Here is a 23,970-nt window from a genome sequence, read left to right as displayed (position 1 = left end):
GGGATGTCCCAAAGCTGCGCAGAAGTGAGGGCGGTGGTTCCCCCAAACAGGATGCCTGCGTGCTTCTTTACTTGTGTGGCAGCTTTGTTTGGTTTTTCAAAAAGTAAGAAATAAATAAGTGACCTAGAATAAGCAAGTTAAGGCCACAAAGCCTTAACACAAAACACTCAAAAGTTAGGAAATGCCAGAGAGAAGGCAATCGGACAGTCTTAATTCAGCCCTCTTAGCATATCCTTGGCAGGCAACCTTTACTAACCTACAGGGTAGATTTTTCTCTAGGAACCCAGCCCATGATCACAGGAGAAGACAGCATCATGCTTCGTTGAAGTGGTGGAAATATTTTTTGCAAATGATCATCAATGATATATTCTTTGTTCTCCACTGTGAGCCCAAGGGTTCAATTGGTAAAGCACCCATAGATTGCTATATATTGCAGGGAAAGCTGTGTGCCTCCAACCAAAACCTAGATAGAGGGTAAGGTACAGAAGAGATATTGTAAATAATGTCATTTTACAGTAAATTGTATCTGATCTGTGCTGAAAAATATCCCCCAGTAGCTTCTTTGTTGTTACTCCTAATGGGAGGTTTTGTGTAGTCTGGTTTCTTATGACCAGGGTGATTTTTAATCATATTTTGGCTATATTTTGGCTATATAAATCATATTTTAACCATATTTTGGTTAGGCTTGCTATCAGCTGCTACTTCAAATGCTCCTTATTTTCAGTAGCATGTGCCCCAGGTGGGCATTCTCCAAAGCCTTGGTTTGATTGACATAGCTAGGAAACAGAGAGAGGTGCCTGGTGGCAGCACGGACCGCCTGCCTCCTTGGGTGTCTGCTTTCTTCAAAATACTCTCCACGCTGCATTGTATCAACCAGGGTTCAGGTGTCCCACCCTCGGTGTGCCGGCTCTGTTGGAAAGCAGCAGCTCCAGAGCTAGCAGAGGTAAAACTTGGGGCGACTGCCACCGTCCTGAACGTTGAGTCATCTTCTTGCTCAAAGCAAAGCTTACACTTTCTGTGCTAGGGCTGAACCTGGCTTCTACGTTAGTAATTAAACCATTTTCCGCGTTACTTCCATGGCACCTGTTCCTGAGCTATATTGTCAGAAACAGGTAAAATGAAGTTTCATGCTTCTAATCCACCTGGAATGCGGCAATTACCACTCGTTGGGCTGAATCCTGCATTCCTGGGGGATTACCGGGCCCCTTCCTCGCTCTGATTACCATTTAGACTGCTGTAAGCTTACACACCTAAACACGGATTTACATATGTGATTAAAATGCATTTGCTGCCCAAAAAGCTTAGTCAGAGGGGCGGATTCTCCCAGTGTGCCTACAAGCAAAGTAAGGCACACACGTTTTGTCTTGTCTAAGAGAGAAGCAGGGACTTTAATGTGGGAGCTACTGGTTCGACTAAAGGTCTTTGAAACTCTCGCTTGTCTAAAGCCAAATATACTGCAGCGCATGCTGACTTGGTGAGTTGAAACCTCAGAGGAGAAAATTAGGCGTGCACTTAGTTTCCATTTCTTTTGCAAACAAGCATCTCAAGAAATCAACATCCACTTGTCTTTGCTGCAGTCAGCCATGAGGTCACACAGTAAAACTCATTTTAAAGCCTATTAAGTTCACCACATGAAAGTGGTTTCCAGCCAAATTTCCCAATTAAATGGCTCTCTGCTTTAAGTGGCTCTAACTCTACCTGCTGCCTTTTGGAAATGAGCATCTCTTCCTCAAATATGTCTCCTGTGTTTGGGAAGGAGGAACAGCTCATAGTCTTGCTAAACAATATTCTGCCTTTGAAATAATTGCTTAATATGCTGCTTTCCCTAGCTCGGTGAGTTCTGCAGTGATTATCTTACAACTGAGCCCTATTCAGGTTTCAATTTCTATTAAATAAGCTAAATCGACAGCATTAAACAGTTGCCTGTTTATTCTTTTTAACAGGAAATGAATTTAAAAGAGACGCAGCCACCCGTGAAGAGCTGTTGAAAGCAACGATTGACGGGAGGGAGGAGGTGGTTTCTCACCAAAACCTTAAAAAAACAAACAAACTGTGCATAAAAAATAAAAAATAATCACTTTAAAAATAGGAGAAATTTAGCTATGAGCATTTCTCTCTCTTTTCCGACTGGTAAATCATGGTGTGCAGAGGGAATGCCACGAGGGAAAAAGAGAAAGGAAAATGTGATCCAATAAATATTTAATTATAGAAGGAGAAGTAAGTGGGTCTCTGGTGGTAGGAAAAGGCCCATCTCAGGGGTCTGTGGCAGCATGCGAAGCCTTTCACCCCCAGGTTGCTAGCTGAGCTCTCCCTCGGGCTGGGGCAGCCTGCAGCAGCCCGGCAGGCGGGAGACGTCCAGCGGGGACTGTAGCTCATCGCTTCGAGAGGCTCGGAGAAGTCCCCCTTGGTGCGCGCTCCTGCGTGGCCCCGTTGCACCAGGCTTCGTAACCACTCCTGACACTCGCCGTGGCTCGGCCATTCGCTCTTGGTGGCTTAAAGCAATTTCCTTATCCGGAAATTGCTTGACATCGGCTGCGGCAACAGGTGATACCTGAGGCAAAACAAAAAGGCTAGATGAAACTGTGAGTAAGTGCAGTTCACGAGGACGCTGCCCTGGTGCCGGCTTTTAGGGTCCATGCTCCGTTCTTTACTGCAACTCTTTTGGGGTGTGCCAGCAGTGAGGGAGCAAGGCAGGTGGCCCCGAGCATTTTTTAATCTTCCTTTCTTCCTGTTGTTTAGGGCACTCTGGTTTCTCATTTCTCCTTGCCTGTGCATTGCCTCCCCTCTCTCCCCTTACACCACGGGACAAGCTCCTGCTCCAGCTCTTTGTTTGAGAAAGCTTCCGATTTACCGTGAGTTCTTCTTTTCCCTGATCCTTATTTAAAAAGGTGAAGAGCCCTTCATTCAGCTGCTTCTCTTCCACAAAAACAATTGTGGAAGGGTAGGCTTTTCCTTCCATCAGATGTCAGTTTCTTTACAAAGAAATAGATGGGCCTGAATTTGAATGAGAGCCCATTTACATCTGGTACGGCAGAGGAATTGTTTGGGAACTCTCCATCCTTAGGCAAAAATAATATTGGAGTCTTTGCCAAGAAACGGTCAGCTTTGAAATGTTATTTTCTTTTAACTGTGAGTGGGATTCAACTTCAGTGGATGTTCGCTCTACAAGACTGATAAGAGAACGATGCCGTCACTGCAGCTTCCCCCATCAGGTCCTCGCGGTCCCCCCATGCCCACCTGCAGCCTCCTCAGGAGCTCGTTTCATCATGGCAGCTCCTTGACCATGCACAAGGATGTGTCCTGGCTGTGGCTGAGCCAGAGCTGAGGACACCGGTGCTGGGGTGCAGCATGTTACCTCATTGCTGGTACCTCCTCCTCCCAGGAGCTCTTCACTTGGTCCTTCAGTTTCCAAAGAAAACCTATTAGTGTGAGTTTTTGCAGATACTGCCTATTTTCCTTTCCCTTTCATGGCCTATCTGCTTCGGCAAGCAAGTATAAAACGTTAGAATGATTCAGGGCTTGGGAACCGTTTTCATTTCCAGACGTCCACGACCCCAGGCCGGGGCTTTGAGCTCCCCACCGCTCACAGCCTCTCTGTGTGGCATAGACCTTGCGGACACAGCTTCGGCAGCACTTAGCAGTCTCGTGGTGCTCCAGGTGTTATACGGAAAGCAAACATTTCCCGGGGAGCTTGGCAGCAAGAGTCAGGATTTTACAAAATGCACCCCAAATCACTCAGTGGTTTAAGGTTAAGCTGGGATTTATCCTTAAGTATTCAAAGGCATATCGATACAAGGATCACCTATAGCGAGCATCCCTCTCCTTGGATGGTCAGGGGATCCAGAGCAGAAGATAACTGTGGAAGGCCAAAACAGCGGATGGGAGAGCTGCAGTATTTGCTCCACTGCCCTGTGCGTGGGACTGCGTGTCATTAACTTCTTGGAGATCCTTGTGCGGGCAGAACATCCCCTGGCAGGCTGGGCCGGACGACAGCTACAGCGCAAGAGGAGGCCACAGAGCGCAGAAGAGGCTGCAGGACATCCCGGTGGGTACAGCCACACTGCTGATAGACCCTTTGGGTCTGGGGGCTTCCCGAGGGGAGAAGCAAGCCTTGCCATCCTTACTGACGAATCCAGGCTAAAGCTGTCACCTTGGCAAGTCTTTCCAGGCAGGGAAATGACCTGGCTATGAGTTCTTATAGGGAAAATCTTTCTGATGTCCCAGGGAGGATTTGACTCTTAGGCAAACTACATCTTAAAAAACATAAACAAAACCAAATGCGGAGAAAACCAGGTGGATCGAGGCCTCCTGACTTTGGCCCCAGTTCTTTAGAGATTTCCAGATTTTCTTTTGAAATCACTGGATGTGAATTTGATACGCGTGGTGAAAGGGGAAGAATTACAGCTTTCACATTCATGCACAATTTACCTTTTTATTTTCCTTTATTATCTGGGGGATATTCGGTAAATCAAGCTCTCCTGATGGGGCTCAGGATTCTGATTCTATTTGTGGGGTCCCGTTAGTAGCGAGGCAGTAAATTACTGCTACTTTGTTTGAAAATTTTTCTAGCCACAGTACATTAGCTCCTTTTGTTTGCTTTTCCACTGACGGAGTGTACGTTTTTATTTGAGAATTTGTGTTTCTTGAATGTCTCATTTATAAATAATACAGGGTGTGAAATTTGAAGGTCACAGAACACAACCTGAAAAAGAAACCACTCTGAGTAACGTTGGGCATTCATGGTAAAAATCTTTCACAAAATGCTTCACTTACATTGGATTTTTTATACAACCTCAGTGTGTGCAGTGAATATCTGACCATTCTACATAAGGTAACTATATATAATAACCTTTTCCTGGCTCATCCAGCTATCTTTGTTTATTTGAAAGATTGATAGATCAGCGGGTCAAGGGACGTGTTTTATTGTAAGTTTCTGTTCCAAATTTCCTGACATTTTTGGTTTAAAAAAAAATAGACCTTTAAAAGGCACAGAAAGGGCTAATAAGAACCAGATCCTAAAGTGATGCTATGTCAAAATGTCAAAAATAACAGCTTTTCTTTGACTCTACAGCATTAATCTTAAGGCACATACCTTTCTATACACCCTTCCTTTAATACTTTGAGTTTTTGTACGTGGCTCTTTACTGCAGAGCAGCTTCTAAAGTGACAACAAAATCCCTTGATGGTTTTCAGTAGTTGGGTTTATAGCTGGATGTGGACATTTGTTTACCCATTCCAAATAACTTTTTTGTGATAAAGTTTAGAGGCTTCCTACTTGTGCCATAAAACTGGTTCCTGGGTAAAGAAAAGCTTCATTTCCCCTTGCCAGATTATAGCGTCAAAGCTATCACCAAGACATCTGTCCTTCAACCTGAAAGTTGACTCATAAAAGGAGAGGCAGATGTGAACTCTCAAATGCTTATTAAGAATTCACATTGGCATGAAGGGCCCTGAGTTGTCCAGTTCCTATCCAAAAGCAATGGGATTCAGGTGCTCAGCCCCAGAAAATTTTTTGGAAGTCTGTGGGCATCTGCGCCCCAGTTTCCCTCCACAAGCTCTCCCTCCCCTATGGCCTGGGGCAACCTCTAAGCTGCTAATTATCAGAAAGTAGCAATTAATTCTGAAAATCCCAAATACAGTTAATGTCACATGTGGACATCTGAAAAGCCATAAAGCCTTGGGCAGTGGTCAGCCTGTTTCAGTTCAGTAAATTATCCTCAGGTGGCACTAAACCCTCTAGATAGCGTCTGGGAAGAGACAGCCCAACACACAGCTGCAGCGTGTATCCCGAATTGAGCCTTGCAGTACACATCACTGAGGAAACTCGTTTGAAAATAAGCTGGCCAAGCACAGGCAGTAGGGTATTTCCTTTTGTCCCAAGACAGTTGACGTTGAGTATTTCCGCATGACTGTCTGGACTTCTTTAACTCTGATGTTCTTCATATGGGTTGCCAAATCATGGGTTGAGTGTGGTATCCCTTCCCTCCCAGTCATTCCTCTACTTTTATTCATTTAAAATAAGTGAAATTCCAGCCGGGACTCTTCCTTTTGCCCCTTTTAATAACAGAGGTCTGTTGATCAGACCCACAGATCAGACATGCCGGAGTTGCCTTCCTTTGTGAGTTATGGGCAGATCAAGCAATCAGTGGTTAATCCTTTTTCCAACTGAGAAGTATATGCTCTGTCTATGGCCACACTTCAGTCAGAAATCCTGCTGTTTCCTTCCTTAGCTTAAAACTCAAGTCGATTGAACATACAGAACAACCAGCAAGCCCCTCCAGCATCTTCAGGCTGGGTAGGCTCCGCGTTGTTGACTTTCTCCAAAGAGAGCAATTCCACGTAGAAAATTTCCAAAGGTCTGAGCTCAATGGTGGTGCCAATACATGTGAGTACAGGGCGCGTCCACCTGTAGCATCAGACTGGACTAACGTGGGTAATCCAAAGCTCTGAATGAATGTAAATGCTCCTTTCCAAACTAGTATATTAAATCAGACAGACTGTGTCAGACCCTCTGTTGTGCCTAAGAGGCACTTTCCCTTTAGACAAAGGTCATCAACTCTTAAAGTTACCAATCACTAAACATATCTGTCTTGCAGTCACTGACTGAGACACTTTTTGCATTTCTTCCTGCCAATGTATGCTATGGCAAAGAACCGGTGAGCTGCTAATCCTTTTGGTGCAAACAGATAAAGGCAATAAGCAGTCTGTAAGACTGCTGTCCCAACTGCCTTACTCTAACCGGGTCAGGTGGTTGCTTTACACGCTGCAATGCAGATTTGAAGTTTCAAATCCAGAATTAAACTTATTCTCCAGTCCAGCAGCTGGAAACGGTGTCCCCACAGCTGTAGGTTTGCTTGAGAAGAGGTCTGGAGATGTTCCTTTCTTGAGAGTTGTGTTCACACGTCTGTAATGGAAAGTAACTTGGTACACTGGCCTCTCTGTTGCACCTGGATTAAAGCTGTTTTCAGGCTTGCGATGCCTTGAATGGAGACTTTAATTTTAGCTTTTCTGTGAATATTCTGAAAGCTCAGAAGGGCATAAAGAAAAGGATAGATGAAACAACAATTCTTCTCATAAAATGAACATTTCAGGGTCTAATCCTGCATCCCCATCGTGCTTTAAACACCTAGTGAAATCAGAAACATATAGCACACACCGTACTTGGGGAAAAAAGGTCTCACTGTGGCCAGCAAAATCCTCCTCCAAGCAAAGAGGGTGTTACTGCTCTAAGATGTGTCTTTGGTAATTTAAGATAGAGTAACCATGTGGTCACAGAGGAGATTAACATTCCTTGGCCAGAGAGGACGAGCTTTTATTTTGAAAGCCACCTGGGTTCCACTTAAAAGTAGTAGAATACTTCAGGATTTATTACGACCGGGCAGGCTCCTATTTAACAATGTCAAGACAGAGCTGTGGAAATACACACACTTTTCTTCTTTCGAGACACGCAACACACTACATTTCGTCCTTGCACAGCTGTTGCTGTTCTGTAACATCAAACCAGCAAAAAGTTTGGCCATGAAGGATACCTAATATTTGGATTTTATATGCAGTGTCTCCAATTTATGCGCTTAGAATCATGAAGATGACTTATGATGTGTTGTGTTTGCATTGGCAACGGCTCAAAACCAGAAATATATTTCAGGCTTGGCTTTCCAGATATTATCTCAAGTCATTTAAAAGTTCATTATAGGGCACCCGCTAGTGCTGCTATAGTAAAGGGGCTGTCAGCATTTTTCAAGGGTTTATAACTCAGCCATTAAAAAAAAAATCTCTGTGGGCTGAAACTTGGCATTCAGGGTCTAGGCCCAGCAGTAAATTGTTTTTACAAATTAAAAAAAAATCAGTTTGACTATTATTAAATTATAGGTGGGCTAAATTTTATTTAGAACTTTGTCAGGCTATTCTCCCATACGTCTGTAAATTAAAATGTTTCCAAAATTTTTTTATAGAGTGCTACTCTAAAATATGGACCGGCTTTTGTTATGTTCTTGAAACCCTGAGATTTAACTTAAAATGTAATAACAGTGCTTATCCCAGCATAGCACTTTTCACCTTCAAAGTGCTTTACGAGCATTATCTCATTAATGTACATAACAGCCTCCCCATGATGCAAGAGGGATTATTATCCTCGCTTTATAGCCGGAGAGATTGAGCCAAAAGGTTTAAGGCTGTTTTTAAAAGGACTTAGTTGCACAAATCCCATGTGAGCTTTGATTGGCTTTGGGTGTCTACTTCCCTTTGGCTCTTCTAAAAATCACAACTGAAATGATTCACCCAAGACTACTCCGAGCCAGGATTAAAACTCAGACTTTCCAATGGCCAGTGCCACTAGACTGGTTAATTCTCAGAAGCGCAGTAATTACTTTGTACATAAGAACCATCGTGTTTCTAAGAAATTATTCTTTAGGTCAGAGGGAGTCAACTCTGGGCCTCTGGGGACCTCCTTGATGGCAGGGAGACTGTCAAATGAAATATGGTAAACCGTGGTGTGCTCTAAGACCATAGCCATGAGACACGATGTCTTCATTGTGTGTGCAAGCAGCGGGTCCACCCCGTATCATCAGCCCTGTTCGCCTCCTGCTGAAAGCACAAAAGGAGGATTTACACCCATTTTTCTTGGCCTTTGGTCCCAGAAGGAGGAGATGTTGATGCTGATGGCACCAGAGAGTGGCTCATGAGAGGTGACCTGGACAGAAACCTGGCTGCAGGCAGGAACTATTTTATATGTTCTTTGCATAGTTGTTATTAAAGGGAGAGGATGGCAGCAGTAGCTTTGGAGATTTGATGGGCTTTGGTAGGTGAGAGTTAGATACTAGTATTAAAAATAAAGCTGGGCTTCTCTTTGGCCCCTCCACGTCGGGCAAGGGCAGCAATGGATGGCTTTTTTGCATGCCAGGGAAGGAATGCTCATGATTTGGTATGCCTCAGTAACAGTCCAAGTATTTTTGGAAGCCCAGTTAGATCTTCAGCTCATTTTCAATTACAGAACTGCTTTATCTGTGAGAAACATCTTCTCATGAAGCTTCCAATTGCTTGAAACCTGCCCTGTTTAAATCTCATCTCAGGTGATCTGCTTGATCTGATTTATGATTTGGATGCAAAATTTATGGATTTGAGGACTAAGCTAAGCTGAATTTAGCAGATACACTTTGTTTTAGTGTTTCTGTAGTAGTTCGTGGAGGAAGGTGGAGGACACTTAGAGAAGAGTCAGGAGCTCCTGACGCTGAGAGGCGATTTCTGTTTGTACCTATAGAGAAGTTGCACCATAGCTCTTGCATTACAGACGTACTTTTTCACTGACTTACTGGTGCTACTGATACTTTAAAATCCTTCTCCAGCCTTTGGAAACCTACCCTACATCCTTACTCCTTTATTTACCTCTCCTGTATACACAGGACCTTTAAAATATTACATTTACTGTGGTGTTTGTCAGCAAGACCATCACAGGACTGAGGCCATTCTGTTCTCTGTGTTATACTGTAGATGTCTGAACCAGTCTTTGAAATGTTATCAGGAATTATATAAATGACTGTGGTATAGAAATGTTACATTGGATAATTAAATGCGGTTATCCGGTTCCATGCTATTAGTGTGATTTTATTAAACCCAGATTGTGGAGAGAACCCAAGAATACGTGTGCTGACTTAGATTGTGCTTCCCGGTGAGGTTATTAAGATTGTAAGTCAGAAACATTTCTAGTCTTGTAATGAAGCATGCAGAAATTATTCTGGAGAGCTAAGAGGCCAGGCTGACACCCCCAGCGAGAGACATCGAACCCTGTTGTCTGTCTTCACCGAGGGCTGGGATCTCTGCCCTTGTTACCCCATACTTAGATTTCCTAACTCATTAGATCCATGGGAAGGTAGGTAAAAGTAGGGGTTTTTTGCACAGTGTCATACCTGTACATTAAAAGGCTAGTTGATCGGTGAAAAAAATACGTCTGGGCAGTTCCTTCGTGCTAAACACTTATCCTGATAGCTCCTCGGGACCAAATGAGACAGGGATGCATTGCATAAGGTGCTGTGCAAATACAGGGTAACAGCTGACATGCTGAACAGATTAAATACAAAGGAAAGAGATATTGATATACTCAAAACAGAATGAAGGGGGTAGCTAGTGAAGACCTGAGTAAAATAAATAATTAGGGGAGTGGATTAGTTAGGCAAGTTAGTTGGCTAAGCTGTTTTTATACATGCTAGAGATTTTTTTCATACTTTATACAGGCTTATTGCTGGAGTTGCCAGTAGATGTACCTGAGAATGGTGGAGCGTAAGCAGCACAGCACAGGTTTACTTACTGATAGGCTTTTCCTGACCTCCTGGCTTGGCTCTGAGAGCGCAGGAGCAGAGTGCAGCCTCTGGATTTCTCATTCCTTGGCCGCCCTGCTGAGACAGCCAGCAGATGATAATGGGGTTTGGCCGCTAATGACCACTGTTAGATTTGAACCTGTGCCACGGAGATGAAAGCCTGCGTATTCCATTCCCCATACCCAATCCATCTCGCTCTCTGCCTTTAAAGGATTTAATTAAATGTTGAATACAGTTAACTAGAAATAGCCCTCTTCCTGAACGATGCAAAATGAAATAGCACTTGACAGGAGAAGGCAATGCTCCTGAATGGATTAGAAGAGATTAATTTTGCTAAATTTTCATTTAACATTCTCTATCTTAACAAAAAAATACTTGATCTTCTGCTTGCACCTATCATGAGACCTATTTCAGATTTAAGATAAACTTTAGTACTCTTAGCAAGGGAAATACTGAGTGAGAAAAAAGTCTCCATCTCCTAGATCGGATCCTTATTCCTCACCTATGCAGTTAGTGCTTACAAAATCATTAACAACGTACAACACTGCTCTGTGGATCAATTAAAAATGGCTCCAAGATCTTCACTGCTGAGTGATTCATTTCATATATTCCTATATTTTGTGGGTCCTAACATGAGCAGAGGCAGATCTGCATAGGCAGAGGTATCAAAATGAGCAGCCGAATTTCTGATACATGTTTTTCATGTTTATTAGTTAGCAAAAAGGAAAAATAAAAGAAAAAAGAGAAGCAGTGTTACCTCCTCCTTCTGTGTTGAATGAAGCCAAACAGGATGATGTTGAGAAAGTAGAGAGAATCCATGGGTGTATGAAGGAAGAGAAGTTTTCAAGAAATACAGCGTTGCAATGGAAATTCCAAAATTTGTTCCTTTTATTACCATGTAAAACTATGTAGGACCTATTGCCTGCCCTGAAACATCAATTAAGAAGTATTACTGTTTTCTGCTAAACCTGATAGCCGCTTCCCTTGTTTCCCTTTCAAAGACAAGCATGAGCTTTCTTTAAAACGACATTTCCTGAGCTGGAGTTCTTTACTCACCCTTTTTTCTTTTTACTTAACAGACTACTTCTTGACTCTTGATGAACCTATGAATAACATAACTACCACCCTTGGCCAGACTGCAGAGCTGCACTGTAAAGTCTCTGGCAATCCTCCTCCAACGGTCCGTTGGCTGAAAAATGATGCTCCGGTTGTCCAAGAACCCCGGAGGATCTCCTTCCGTGCCACAAGCTATGGGTCTCGACTGCGAATAAGGAACCTTGACACGACAGATACTGGCTACTTCCAGTGCGTTGCGACTAACGGCAGAAAGACGGTTTCTACAACTGGTGTGCTGTTCGTGAAATTCGGTAAGTTTTCTCCTTTTAAGCTGTTCAAACTGTTACTTACAAGCACAGCTCTGGAGAAACGTGTGTTTATCTACTGAAAATGGATGCACTGATGTAGTAGTGTCGGCCGGTCTGATTCAGCCTATTTCTGGGAGCATCTCTGGGAAGGCAGCTTATCCTCGCTGCCTGGTTGCTCTTCGCTCAGCTGAGGTGCCTGTGTTGCCGGCTGTAGCGGGGGCTTTTACTATATAAAAGCTACTGGAAGCTGGACTGAAACACAGGGGCCACTAACCAGCAGTGTTCATTAACGTGCTACCTGAGTGGATTCAGACCAGACGAGAAAAAATATTTTATTCTCAAGTGACCTCCTTTATCTCTAGCAAGTGAGAAATTTCAGCTTGCAGTATAGATTGGAGGCATGTTTTATACATATATATATATATATATATATACACACACCTGTCAGGTAAAATAAGCACTTTTTCTTCAAAGTTTATATTGAGATAATTGCCTTCAGAGCTGATCTTACGACTGGGAAGATTCCAAAGAGGAAACAGGTTTTGTGTGTCTTCTCCTCCACCTCCACATTCAGAGGGAAATAATTCACTGAGATGAAGATGTTTGCACAGAGTCCTAGTTAATCCTCTTAGGAACTGGGCAAATAACACACAATGAATGATGTACGTGATGAGTTTCATAGTCTTTATTCATAAATCTCCCACATTTTCTAAATTCTAATCAGAAATTAATCATTAGATGTTCTCTCATAAGGCAGTTGTCCTTTAGCCTGTATCTGAAATGTAGGAGATTTTTGTCTGAGCAATGATACTTTTATAGATGCTCTTGTAGAAAACAGTGAGTATTTTTCTTTTCTCTGACTCGAACAATATTTAATGTCACAATTAATTTTCTAGAGCAAATACTCATTAATATGAACTGCCCTGAAATCTGCTGCAGCCAACTATTCAGTCTGTGCTGTGCCGGTGAACACACGCTCCAGCCCACTCAGCCCTTCCAGTAGCTGCCAAAATATAAGCACAGAGGGCAATAACAACGAAACCCTCTCAATCAAAGCACGCTGAGGTCAGAATAAATTTGATCAATGCCTCTCAATCAGGCCTAGGATGAATTCCCTGATAAATAATGACGATTGATAAGGGGAAATGATGCTGTTTTCTCCCAGTTACGATTACAACATGCTTTTGTACAACCCTCCTGTGGTTTGCTGTAACCTCTTCTGTGGTGGCCCGAGACACAGTTGAATTGCAGGATGAGTGCCTCACCTGTTTATTGTCCTTGTCCGTGGCGTTTTGCCGTCACTGCTACAGGATACAGTCTTGTCTTTGGTACTGAGAAACTGCGACTCGTCTGTTAAACTACATAAACCACATCCAACATGACAGACTGTTACTTTTCTCTTTTAAAAGGTTTTCAAAAGCTTCCTGCTTGCTACCTCACCATAACTCATCACACTGTTTTTCTTCTGTCACTTTTCCAGGTCCCCCGCCAACAGCAAGTCCAGGATCATCGTAAGTTGTTTCATGTCTGTTATGTCGATTCATTAATCTTGCATTTCAGCAGTCAGAAGTTCATTTTTCATTTTGTGTGACAGGAGCACTTTTACCTTCCACTTTAAGTCAGATAGTATGATAATTTATTATAACTGAATTATCTGTCTTGTAGATATATTTTCATGTTATCATGTCAATTCCTATTTCTTACCCTAGACTTCCTAATTTCCAATATTATTACCTTTAGATCCTCTAGTGCCTTCAGTCTTTGAACTGATTTCAGTGTACCTACAGATACGAGTAGAAACTGATCTTTCATACATGTCACGACCCAATCCAGAAAATACATATCACTATAAGTAGATTTTACTACCTAGGGGCTTCTTGCTGATTTTAAGGGGACTGATGGTCATAAGCTGTATCTGTATCTATCTGTACCTGTATCAGTAAACTGTCTTAAAACCGAGGTTTTAAAGATTGAGTACGTGGGTGGGAGTCGTGGCCGTTTTTACAACATCTCCCTGTATCCTGGAGCTCAGGTTTGGTTCCTGCTGCTGGGTCCATGCTGCTGGGTCTGAGCAGTTGCCACGTTGTTGTATTTTGGCAGTGGAGTTTCCGTCTTTGGTAGCTTTTGAGAACGTACATTTATCTTCCCCTCTAGTTTCAAGACACATGGCCAAACTTGCTCGCGTTTTGTAGTCCCTTATTGTTTTCAAGTGTGATCTTCAACTGTTCTGAAGTTTGAAATTAATTTTGTGATAGTGTGTCCAGCTTATTCACATCTTACATGCATGGAACAATACTGAAAACCCGCCTCTCCTGGTGAGGGAAGCTGCACCATTAGAAGAGAAATACAGTACCAACTAAAACATAAAATGAAACTATTAATAGGATTACAAGGGATGCAAAAGCTTGGGGATGTGAATGTTCCTTACAGAAGATCGTTCACAAAGTATTGCAGAGGATATAAATTAGGGGAAGCATCTGACCACAAAAGGACATGCTAGGATGCCCTCTATTGGAACATCATAAAATGTGGTTTTGTCTTCCCTTTTGAAGGTATCTGACGTGAAGTTGCTGCGTTTGTTTTGGAACGGGAGCTCTTTGCTCGGACTTAGGCTCCGTTTTGTGACTGCGGTGTTCTGGGGAGGAAAGCTTCATGGTGCTGTGGGAAGTGAGGGCTGTTGTGCTCTTTAACAGTTTGGAGACTTAATTAATGAGTTGAAAAGATATATATTTTGTGTCTGCTTCCACCTGCTTTGGGGTTTCTGAAATTTGTGAGGTTAAGCAACACGTCCTTGGTGGTCAGAAACCCGCAGAAGAGCAGTGTGAGCACAGAAAGCAGAGCGCTGCGCTGGAATTTCACTGTCTAGGCCACTCAGGATTGCCTTACTTTTTTAAAACAAAATAGATTTGGGAACCTTTTTCCCGTTTTTCTTTCTGGCAGGGTTTTGGCGTCTTTTTGCCCCCTCTGCAAAAATAAAAGACCACAGCTTAACTAGCTAAAAACCTCACCAGTTCCGGAGAAGTAACAGCAAATGGTCCCTCTAATTCAGTGAGTGTGGGGCTGAGCTCTAAGGTGATGTCTACACAGCATCATCTGGACCGTGAGGAAGAAACAAACTAGTGTCATGAGTGCTGGTTTGGAGACTAGGAGTATTACACTGCACCTGAGCTAAGCACCCTTCTTCTGGCTTAACATGGCCCTGTCTTATTCTGCATGCAAAGCCCATATATCCAGGGAACAAACCATCACTGTTTTCTGTATGCACCATATCGAACATTAAATTGGCTTTAAAGTGACCTAATCCAGGATTTTCATTTTCTTTTCGGCATTCGCTGCCCATTGGTATACATGTGTACAAACACAAAGAATGTGAAAAGGTGAACAAAAAGTGAGATGTCCTCGTTAATAGTTGTCTTCGTAATTGTGCCTTATAACTTTGTAACCAAAAAAGATATTTAATTACACTTCATTACCCTGGGAGGTTGTGGGCTCTGTCTAGTAAGAGGTTACATTGTACTAAATATTGGAGAGAAACATATCCAAAGAAATGTGCAGAGGGATCTCCGTTTTACTGAATGGAGAACATTTACATTCCTATAGAAGCTAACCAGATTTAACCTATGAAATAAGAGCATCAGGAAGGAGCTTATGACAAAGAAATTATAAACTTCGAACTCATACTAAATTAGAGTGAAAAAAAGGTCAGTGTACATTGTCTTGAACCTAGTTCATATCTGCCGCCAGTGGCATGAGTGCAAGCGCCTTACAGACAGCAGCAGCAGGTTAGGTCCAGCTGCGTGAAGTGGAATTGCAAATTGCGGAATTTGCATGTTGCGGAATGCAGGAGGGAAAGTGCCTCAAAATCTGTTCCTTGCTGCTTGCTGTTCTTTCCACGCAAACAATATCTTGAGTATTGTATAGCCTCCTCATGCATAGCCTTCTCCCTGTACAAGTTGGCCAACAAGTTTGGAGCTATGAAATTAATGAAAATTTGGTGGAAGTGCCTGTGGTAAGAGCGAGCCCACATTACATTGGTAAGTCTCACAAAAAAGCATTTGAAGAAGTACTGGCTAAAGGCAGCAGTACTCTTCAGCACAGGGGAACAGAACATGTTGTACAGCTCTGCTAAATTTTCTTGTCTGAAAAATAAATTTATTTAAGTTGTTCTAGAGTTTAATACCTCATTTTTCTGGTATTTTGAATGCAAATTTCTTCAACTATGCAGAGAACTTGGAGCCTGCTCCCTGTGAGACCCTTGAATGCATCAGCCCTCAGACTATTACATTGTTTCATAGTCTTGATGCCATTTTAGGACTCCTCATTGCTATTAGATAAGCAATAGGTACAGTCATACGAAATACCTGCTTTTATCTGTGAAAACCAACCCCGTCTATGCCAGCCTCAATTTTCAAGGTCCAGAGTGATAGATGTACTCCTTGGTCGACTCATGGGAGTTTAAGACTCCATCGTTTAAGACTCCGTCGTTAAGGACTCCATCGTTTAAGACTCATGGGAGTGCTATGGGGAAACACTTTCTTCAAGGAATAGTCCTGGAAGCTGGGTCAGAAAATATCTTATTGCCATTTTCTCAAAAGTTAGGGCATTGGTCCTGGTGCTTTGGTTAAACTGGCTGTGGGTCCGTGGGTTCAACTGATTTCAGTTCCCCAAAATACATTCACGGGAACCTATGTCTCTTCCTCTGCTGTGCAGGCTGACCGCTGGTGTTGCTCTGAGCGAATGGACACTTACCGTACATCATCACAGGGACATATCGTATTATTTTACAGTGGTTAAATGAAGGCTAAATACGGAAAGCACTTTGAAAGATGTGGAAATGAAAACTTGTACTTGGGTAGTGTTTATGCCTTATCAGCATGAGTTTCTTCTATGATAAGGCAATGAACAAAATTGGTGGCACGTAGCAGCCCTGCTCAGTGGACGTGCTTTTCCCATGTTGTCTTTATCAATCTACCATGAGTGGAAGGTTCTGTTCATTTAAGGATTTAATGTGAGGAGCATGTTTTTAAAAAAATCCATATGCTCAGCACTTTTTCTTTGCGTAATTTGTAGGTGCAGAGTTCTGCACTGATGTGATGGCAGAAAAATAGATGGGCCACCTGTAGCTTAAAAATAAAAAAGTTAAATGGATGACTCTGTAAGAGAAGACAGGCAATGCTAGATAACATAATTCATGTGTGTTATATCGTTATTCTTTCTGCTTTCCTTAAGCACTGTTATAGTTAGCTAGAGCCACATGTCTGATTTGCAAATCAGTCTGAAGTGAATGAAAGAAACTCCAGCAGAAACATACCACTGCAGTCCATAAGGAAATCAAGAACCCAAGGTATTGCTGCAGTGTAAAGCACTGGCTGACCCGAACGTCCTTCCTTTAACTCTCTTGTGTTTGGCAAAGGTCAGCTTTAAAGCCCTTATCTGCGACACCGTGGAGTTACATTCCATTAACGTGCTCTGCTGCTCTGCATCTCTGACATAGCTTGAAGAAGCTTCTTTTATTTTTTAAAAAAAAACCAAAACGACCCACGCTCCTGCTTTATAAATAAATCATTATTTTATCTTTCATTTTGCCGGAAGGTGCTACAGATACAGCGCCAGCTACAAGCAGCTCAGTGAGCTGTGGGGAGAGTGCCAACGCCTCTCTCCCACGGTCCGGATGCGTGCCCAGGAGCTGGGCGGCCACGCCGGCTCCGGCTCTCGGACTACTGGAATAGTTTCCATAAAGTGGATGGTGTCAAGGGCACCTCCACAACAGGCAGGAGTCTGGGGGAGGCTCTTCTGGCAGATAAGTCAGGTCCTGCTGGCTCTTGGTGCAAAAGGCCACCATCAGCTAATTTAGCCCTTTCTTTTTTCCATGGAATTTATGAATGCAAAGTCTAATTAATTGAATAATTTGACGAAGATCAAAGGGAGCATTTATTTTGCTAGTTAACTATTTTTCCAGCATGTGTCGGTGTATACTTGTGCATTGCATATTTCTGTGTGTGTATATATATTGTACACACATATATATACATGGCTGTAGCCATCACTTCTAAAAATTTCCTGAAAGACCACAACTTTAAGATTATTTTTGAAGTTCCCATACTTCACATCACTTTGAAACTCACTTTTTATCCATCATCCATGGCAAGGTTTTGTCCTTTAAGGATGTAGAAGTGTGTATCTTAACCTCAGGTCTCTCTGGTTGCTACAGAGATCGAAATCAGAAAGGGCTGAGGTCAGAGCACAGCAGATTCCTGGAGATGAGAGAATTTGATATAACAATAGAGATACTTTGGCCTGGAACATGGTTGTATGCCCAGTCTTTTCCATTATTATTATTATTACTGTCCTTTTTTTCTCGTTCTGTATTGTTTCCACTACCTGGAGCGATGGCCCTGTGCTTGCCCTGAACTTCACCCACTCCAGGAGAAATCCTGGGCTCAAGTCACTAAAATCAGAGGAGGTGGAGCACCCTTGCACTCTGAGAACTGCCACAAGAGCTATAAGTGGGAAAGAAAACAAAAATGCCTTTTCACATGGTCCAGTCTAAAAGCGAGCTAGACAAACCCTGCTGGCGTGTAGTCCAGTGGGAAGAGTTCAGGAAAATGCTCTGTATATTCTGTGTCGGAGCTGTACAAAAACCACACGCAATTTATTGTGTTGTGAGTACATTTCAAAAAGGCTTAACCTGCAGGTGAAATATTTCACTCAACAACGCAGACTTTTGACTTTATTACAGTGGCAACATTGGAAGAACAAGTGTGGCACCTCTTGGAAGTATTCTGTAAGTTTGCAAGACATGGTATTTTAGGTTTTAAAGGAGAAAAATGACTAGCTCATCAATATTACAGCTCTTGGATGTGCAGTGGTTACTGTGCGGCAGAGAGACAACGGCGTGAATGTAAATCAGACTGGATGTGTATACCACAGACTGGCACCTCCTGAGTAGAGTATATACAGTCCTTGTGTCAGTATTGGTCTTGAACAGTCCTTTTATTCTTAACGGCGCCTTTTCTATATATATATAACCTAAATATGGTATTGTTTTGTTCTTTATTTAACCACTGGGAATGAGGAGAAGAGAGGAGGAAAAGAGGAGAGGAGAGGGCTCTAATTTTAAGGGGCATTTGATTCATAAAATCAAATGGGGTTTGTGATTCCCAGAAATAGCTTGCAAGGCTTGTGAAACCACAAACCCCACAGGATTCTCCCATCCTCTTTTTCAGTGATTAAGATTTTTTTTTTTTTTTTTTAGTTAAACACATCTGGGTTTTTTAGTAAAACAGATCTTTTATACAGTGGCTCTGTGTGGCTGGATGTCAGCATGGTTCCTTCAACACAAAAATGCATAACCACTGGCTGGTGTCCAGGTGAGCCTTGGCCAACTGCGTATTTGATTGTGGATTTCAAAGAGTAACAGAGAGGCTTTCCCCTTTTTGGCCATAGAAGCTAAATTTTATAGAAGAAAAAATGCCGATAAAGAGGCAAGAGTAGATTCACTGGAGAGCCACTCCAGCAGCACCCTGAGACCGACCTCCTTGCTGCTGCCCACGGCCAGCACCCAGCACCCCAGGGCTCCTGCACCCGGGCTGGGCACGAGGCTTGACCCCCAGGATCTTGGTGAAGGAGGTATATTGATTTCCAGCCCTGTAACATGTTTGTGGCTGTCACAGAAACTACTTCAGCATTGCGTAGTGACGGTGGAAATTTTGAATGAGGACTGAAGGCAAGTCCCACGAGTTTTGGTGCGGGACCTTTTATAGCCCCACTGCGTGTTGGTGCAACAGCTGGTACGCACGCCATATAGGATCCGAGATGCAAACTTGAAGTGGGATATTCTATGTGGTGGCCAATATAAATATATTTGTGCAAAAAAATCACGCGGTATGAAGATGAAGTCTGAGTGGCTGATGCTGACAGAAACCATGTTACGTTCTGTTGCATTACTTCATTCGAGTGAAAATAATACTCCCTTAGTTTTACCAAGCTCTGAGAGTCAGATTATCTGCTGTGAGCATGCCAGTCGTGGAATTGAAATGTTTCCAGGGAGAGCTGGACTTGTCCTCTTCACTGGGTCTTTGATCTGGTGCACACTTATTTGTTATGCCACTGTCTCACCTTTTCCCATGTTCTGATTATTCTGCTGTGATTTTCTCTGCAACATTCCTGTAGCATTGCGGGCAGTAAGGTGACTGCTGAGGCACCAGGGTGTAGGGTTTAGGAGGAGGCATGCTCTTGAACTTTTCCTGAGAAAGCAAAAATAAATGAAAACGTCTGCGTAAATGTGGTACAGAATTTAGGAAGCCATATTTGTGTCTTGTATTAAATGAATTGGTTATAGACAGTATTCTGGTGCATTTTTCTAGGTGCATATTTCTTCATATTTCTTCTGGTGCATATTTCTTCATGCCCCTGCACTCGGCACTGGTGAGGCCGCACCTCGAATGCTGTGTTCAGTGTTGGGCCCCTCACTCCAAGAGAGACCTTGAGGGGCTGGAGCGTGGCCAGAGAAGGGCAACGGAGCTGGGGAAGGGTCTGGAGCACAAGGCTGATGGGGAGCGGCTGAGGGACCTGGGGTTGTTCAGCCTGGAGAAAAGGAGGCTCAGGGGAGACCTCATCGCTCTCTACAACTGCCTGAAAGGAGGGTGTAGAGAGGTGGGGTCGGTCTCTTCTCCCAAGTAACAAGTGATAGGACGAGAGGAAATGGCCTCAAGTTGCACCAGGGGAGGTTTAGACTGGATGTTAGGAAATTTTACTTCACCAAAAGGGTTGTCCAGCACTGGAACAGGCTGCCCAGGGAAGGGGTTGGGTCCCCATCCCTGGAGGTATTGAAAAGACGTTTGGATGAGTTGCTTAGGGACATGGTGCAGTGGTGGGCTTGGCAGTGTTAGGTTTACGGTTGGACTCGATGATCTTAAAGGTCTTTTCCAACCTATACGATTCTGTGATTCTGTGATTTTATCTACCTCAAGGTACCTATGTAGCTAAATGTACACATTATCTGAGAATCCCAGGATCCTTTGCCTCTTTACCTGTTCTTATCTCCCAGACCATATACGGGATACTGAGCCAGAGTAACACTAAAGGTATATTTCAGTTGCCTTAACTGCAGCTGGTAGTGCTACTTCAGATGCAGCTAAAGTCGCCCTGATCACCTTGTCTGGGTTTGACACCCCGGGGTGCTTTGCCCAAGCTATTGCATGTGTAGTAGCCTGTAACGAAATAGAGAATCGAGCTCTGTCTCTGGAGGTGCAGGCCAAAACCTGTGCTACTGGATTATTGTTCTTGTCTGCTGCGGCCGTGCATCGTCCACTGGTTTTCATGTGAGCAATGCTGCAAAAATCCGAGTTCTTTGCCACAGAGCTCTTAGCCCAGCTCTTACTAATGAAGTGGGTTACGTTGTATTTTGTTATGCTGTGGTAAATCTACAGAAAAGAAACTGGCCTGTAGTTTGGATCAAGATTGACCTTAGAAAGTGCTTTTCAGTTTGGAAAGGGTATCTGATAAATATTTTTACAAATTTTAGCTGAAGTGTTCCACCCTTATCTGCCTGTAGTGCAAACAGAAAGCCCTTCTGTCTTCATGCGGCACAAAGGAGAGGTATGACACAATATGGAGACATAGTTGTATTATCTGAAAACAAATTAATTACACTGATGACAATATTTTTTTAAGTGGGGAGGGAAAAATGAATAAAGTACATTATGACTTGGACATCGGGAGCCAGAGTTCCCTAATGCATTTTTATAATACAAGGGAAAAGACAATGTGCTATTAAGAACTGGATTTGTTTTCATTCTGCACAGGATCACCCATAGCAACTACATATGCAAATAAATGTTTGATATAGAAATGGCCTTTGTGAAGTGCTACAGCCGGTATTTGAAGGGTATTTGTACTTTTATTTCTATGAGGCTTTAATACGACCCAGTTGCATAGTCAGTAACCCCGACACTGCACACAGGATTTGTAGCAAGACCCCAAGAGACCGGGGGAGTTGAAAACTTGACCCCAGCATTTTGTTCCCCTTGTCCTGAAGCCAACTTGTCTGCTTATGAGCGGCACCGTCGCCTGCTCACCACATCTTTTTCAAGCACAAGTCTATGCAGGCAGCTTCGTGCAGCATCCTGCTACACCCAGCTCACTTCAGCAGCTGTTCTCTGGTACCTAAGGACGGGAACTCAAGCACTGCTATGTCATTTTTTGGCAAAATCAGGTCTCAGCTCTGCGTGGTGGCCTTCCTCAAGAAGTGGTAACACAGATCTTGTGCTAATTCCCACTGCACATCCAAACAGAGGGGAAAAAAAGTATGTACGGTGCATTTTATACAGTGAAAGTTTCTCGACATGCCCACAGAGGTCAGAAGGAGCAGGCAGTGTGGATTGTGCGTCTGTTACTGCCCACGGTGGAAGTGAAGATGAAAAGATGAAATTGCTTTTACTTGCTTAGGAAGTGCTCAGCTTTCAGCATTTTGGAAACACTGGATCAGGTCTTGTGCCTTTTTATACTTAGCTGCTTTCCAGCATGTTAATTTAGCCTTGCTGCATTAGTCCTGTTGCACTGAGCTTGTTTGACCATGTTTGATAAATGCTGAGGATAACACTGAAAGGTGAATTTATGCTGTCGTCATAAACTAGGCTCAGATACTTTATTGTCATCTTTTAACACTGTGGATCTAGGAACATTTCAAATTCCACGCAGGAACCTGGGGAGGCTGATGGATAAAGTGCAGGTAGAGGATAGATTTTCCTTTCTCTAATTGGTGATGTCAATTGTCGGTGTTTATACAAACACTTAAAGAAATCCTGTAATTATATAATTTGACCATGAGTTACAGACTGTGTGCATATTTTCCTGATTTGTTTAAAAAGGAGCAAAGTGAGGATCATTTTGAAGTGTCTTCTGTTTGGCAACAGAAAGGAAAAAAAAAATCAGGAAAGGCTGAAAAGTTGCATTACTCACCCTGATCATCTCCTGCAGCCTTCAGGGTATTGTGTTTATGGAGGTATCCTTTAACTGTTGCAAAAAATAAAAGATCATTACGCACAGTTGGCAATCTGTGTCTGTCTAACAATAAACTGAGTCTTGTGAGTTGGTTTAACTCAAGACTTGTGAGTAAACCAAATAGTCAGGCCTGCCAAGTATTGTTCCTATTAATGCTATATATCCTTAATGTCTCACAGAGGCCTTTTTCCCACTGAATTCCCTGGCAGAAGTTGTCTGGGTGGGAGTTCAGTCCACCCCCGGACAGAGGACCTGTGCTACTAAGCTCCACACTGAGGCTGCAGCTAAGACTTGTTGGAAAAAAAGTATTGGATTTGAATAAAAATACTGAGCCTTCGATATTTGGGTTTATTCCATGTTGAAATGAAGCTGAGACCATTAGGCATTTATCTCAGAAAATAAATGTTGCATAGCCCCTAGCCTAGCATATCCTCACTTGAGAGGAGGAAGACGCTGGCTCTGCTTTAGAGCAGAGGTATAACCTGATTTTCCCATATTTCATGTGGTCATTCCAGATAACAGCTGTTTTGAAGCCAACCCAAAAATTCCTTCTGGAGCTGCTAAAAGATTGCAGGAGCAATTTTGTCCAAACCACTATGTTTTTGTGGAACATTCCAGTTTTCCGAAGATGATGAGGTTTTCTCTCTAAGACAATTTTCATCAAAAAAATTCGCATTTAGGTCTAATCATAAGAGCAATTTAAATGACTTACAAGGATTTCTTTGAGCCCAAAGGCTGTAAGGCAAGTTCTGACAATATTACAATTAATTTCACCCTTCCTGGACCGGGTCAGGTTACAGTACGGGCTAAACAGAGCCTGTCTTTGTGCTGCTTTATTTTGGAAAGGACTTGCCCTGAATGTATGTCTTGTCCTCAAAGAGAGCAAATAAAAAATTACATTTTAGAGTGTCTCTGATTCGCATGGGATTAGACCTGATTTGTGTTATGCTCGGACAACACGGTATCTTAAAGTTTCTGGCAGAGATTATTGGTCTGTTGTTTTGTTAGCATAGATTTACAACACAGTACCTTCTTCAATGGCTCTTCATCTAAGAGTTGCTAAAATAGAGGTGAATACTGTTGTTTTGGGGAGGAGGGGCGTATTTTACGATGTAGCCCAAGTGCCAGAGCCCCCTCCCTCGCGGTCCCAGGCTTTTGGAGCTTTCTATTATATTTTGGGGGTTTGCTGGTCTGTCTTAAGCAGTTAAAAAAAACACAACAAAAAGCTAAAAGACTGGAAACCAACCTCCTAGGTTTCCCCCCCACCAGCCTGCAGTGGGATGGCAGTCAGC

General features: G+C 42.9%; 1 protein-coding gene across 2 annotated transcripts in view; it reads left to right on the top strand.

The window, feature by feature from the left end:
* ROR1 (receptor tyrosine kinase like orphan receptor 1) overlaps positions 1–23,970 on the top strand; it is a 174,869-nt gene that overhangs the window by 119,421 nt on the left and 31,478 nt on the right. For both annotated transcript variants that reach the window (XM_072867725.1, XM_072867724.1), the window contains exons 3-4: positions 11,390–11,677; positions 13,155–13,185. In XM_072867725.1, coding sequence (XP_072723826.1) covers positions 11,390–11,677; positions 13,155–13,185 — 319 coding nt within the window. The remainder of the gene's footprint in view (positions 1–11,389; positions 11,678–13,154; positions 13,186–23,970) is intronic.

This window comes from Ciconia boyciana, chromosome 7, assembly GCF_034638445.1.
Source record: "Ciconia boyciana chromosome 7, ASM3463844v1, whole genome shotgun sequence".
Taxonomy (NCBI): Eukaryota; Metazoa; Chordata; class Aves; order Ciconiiformes; family Ciconiidae; genus Ciconia; species Ciconia boyciana.
This window is presented reverse-complemented; position numbering and strand designations above follow the sequence as displayed.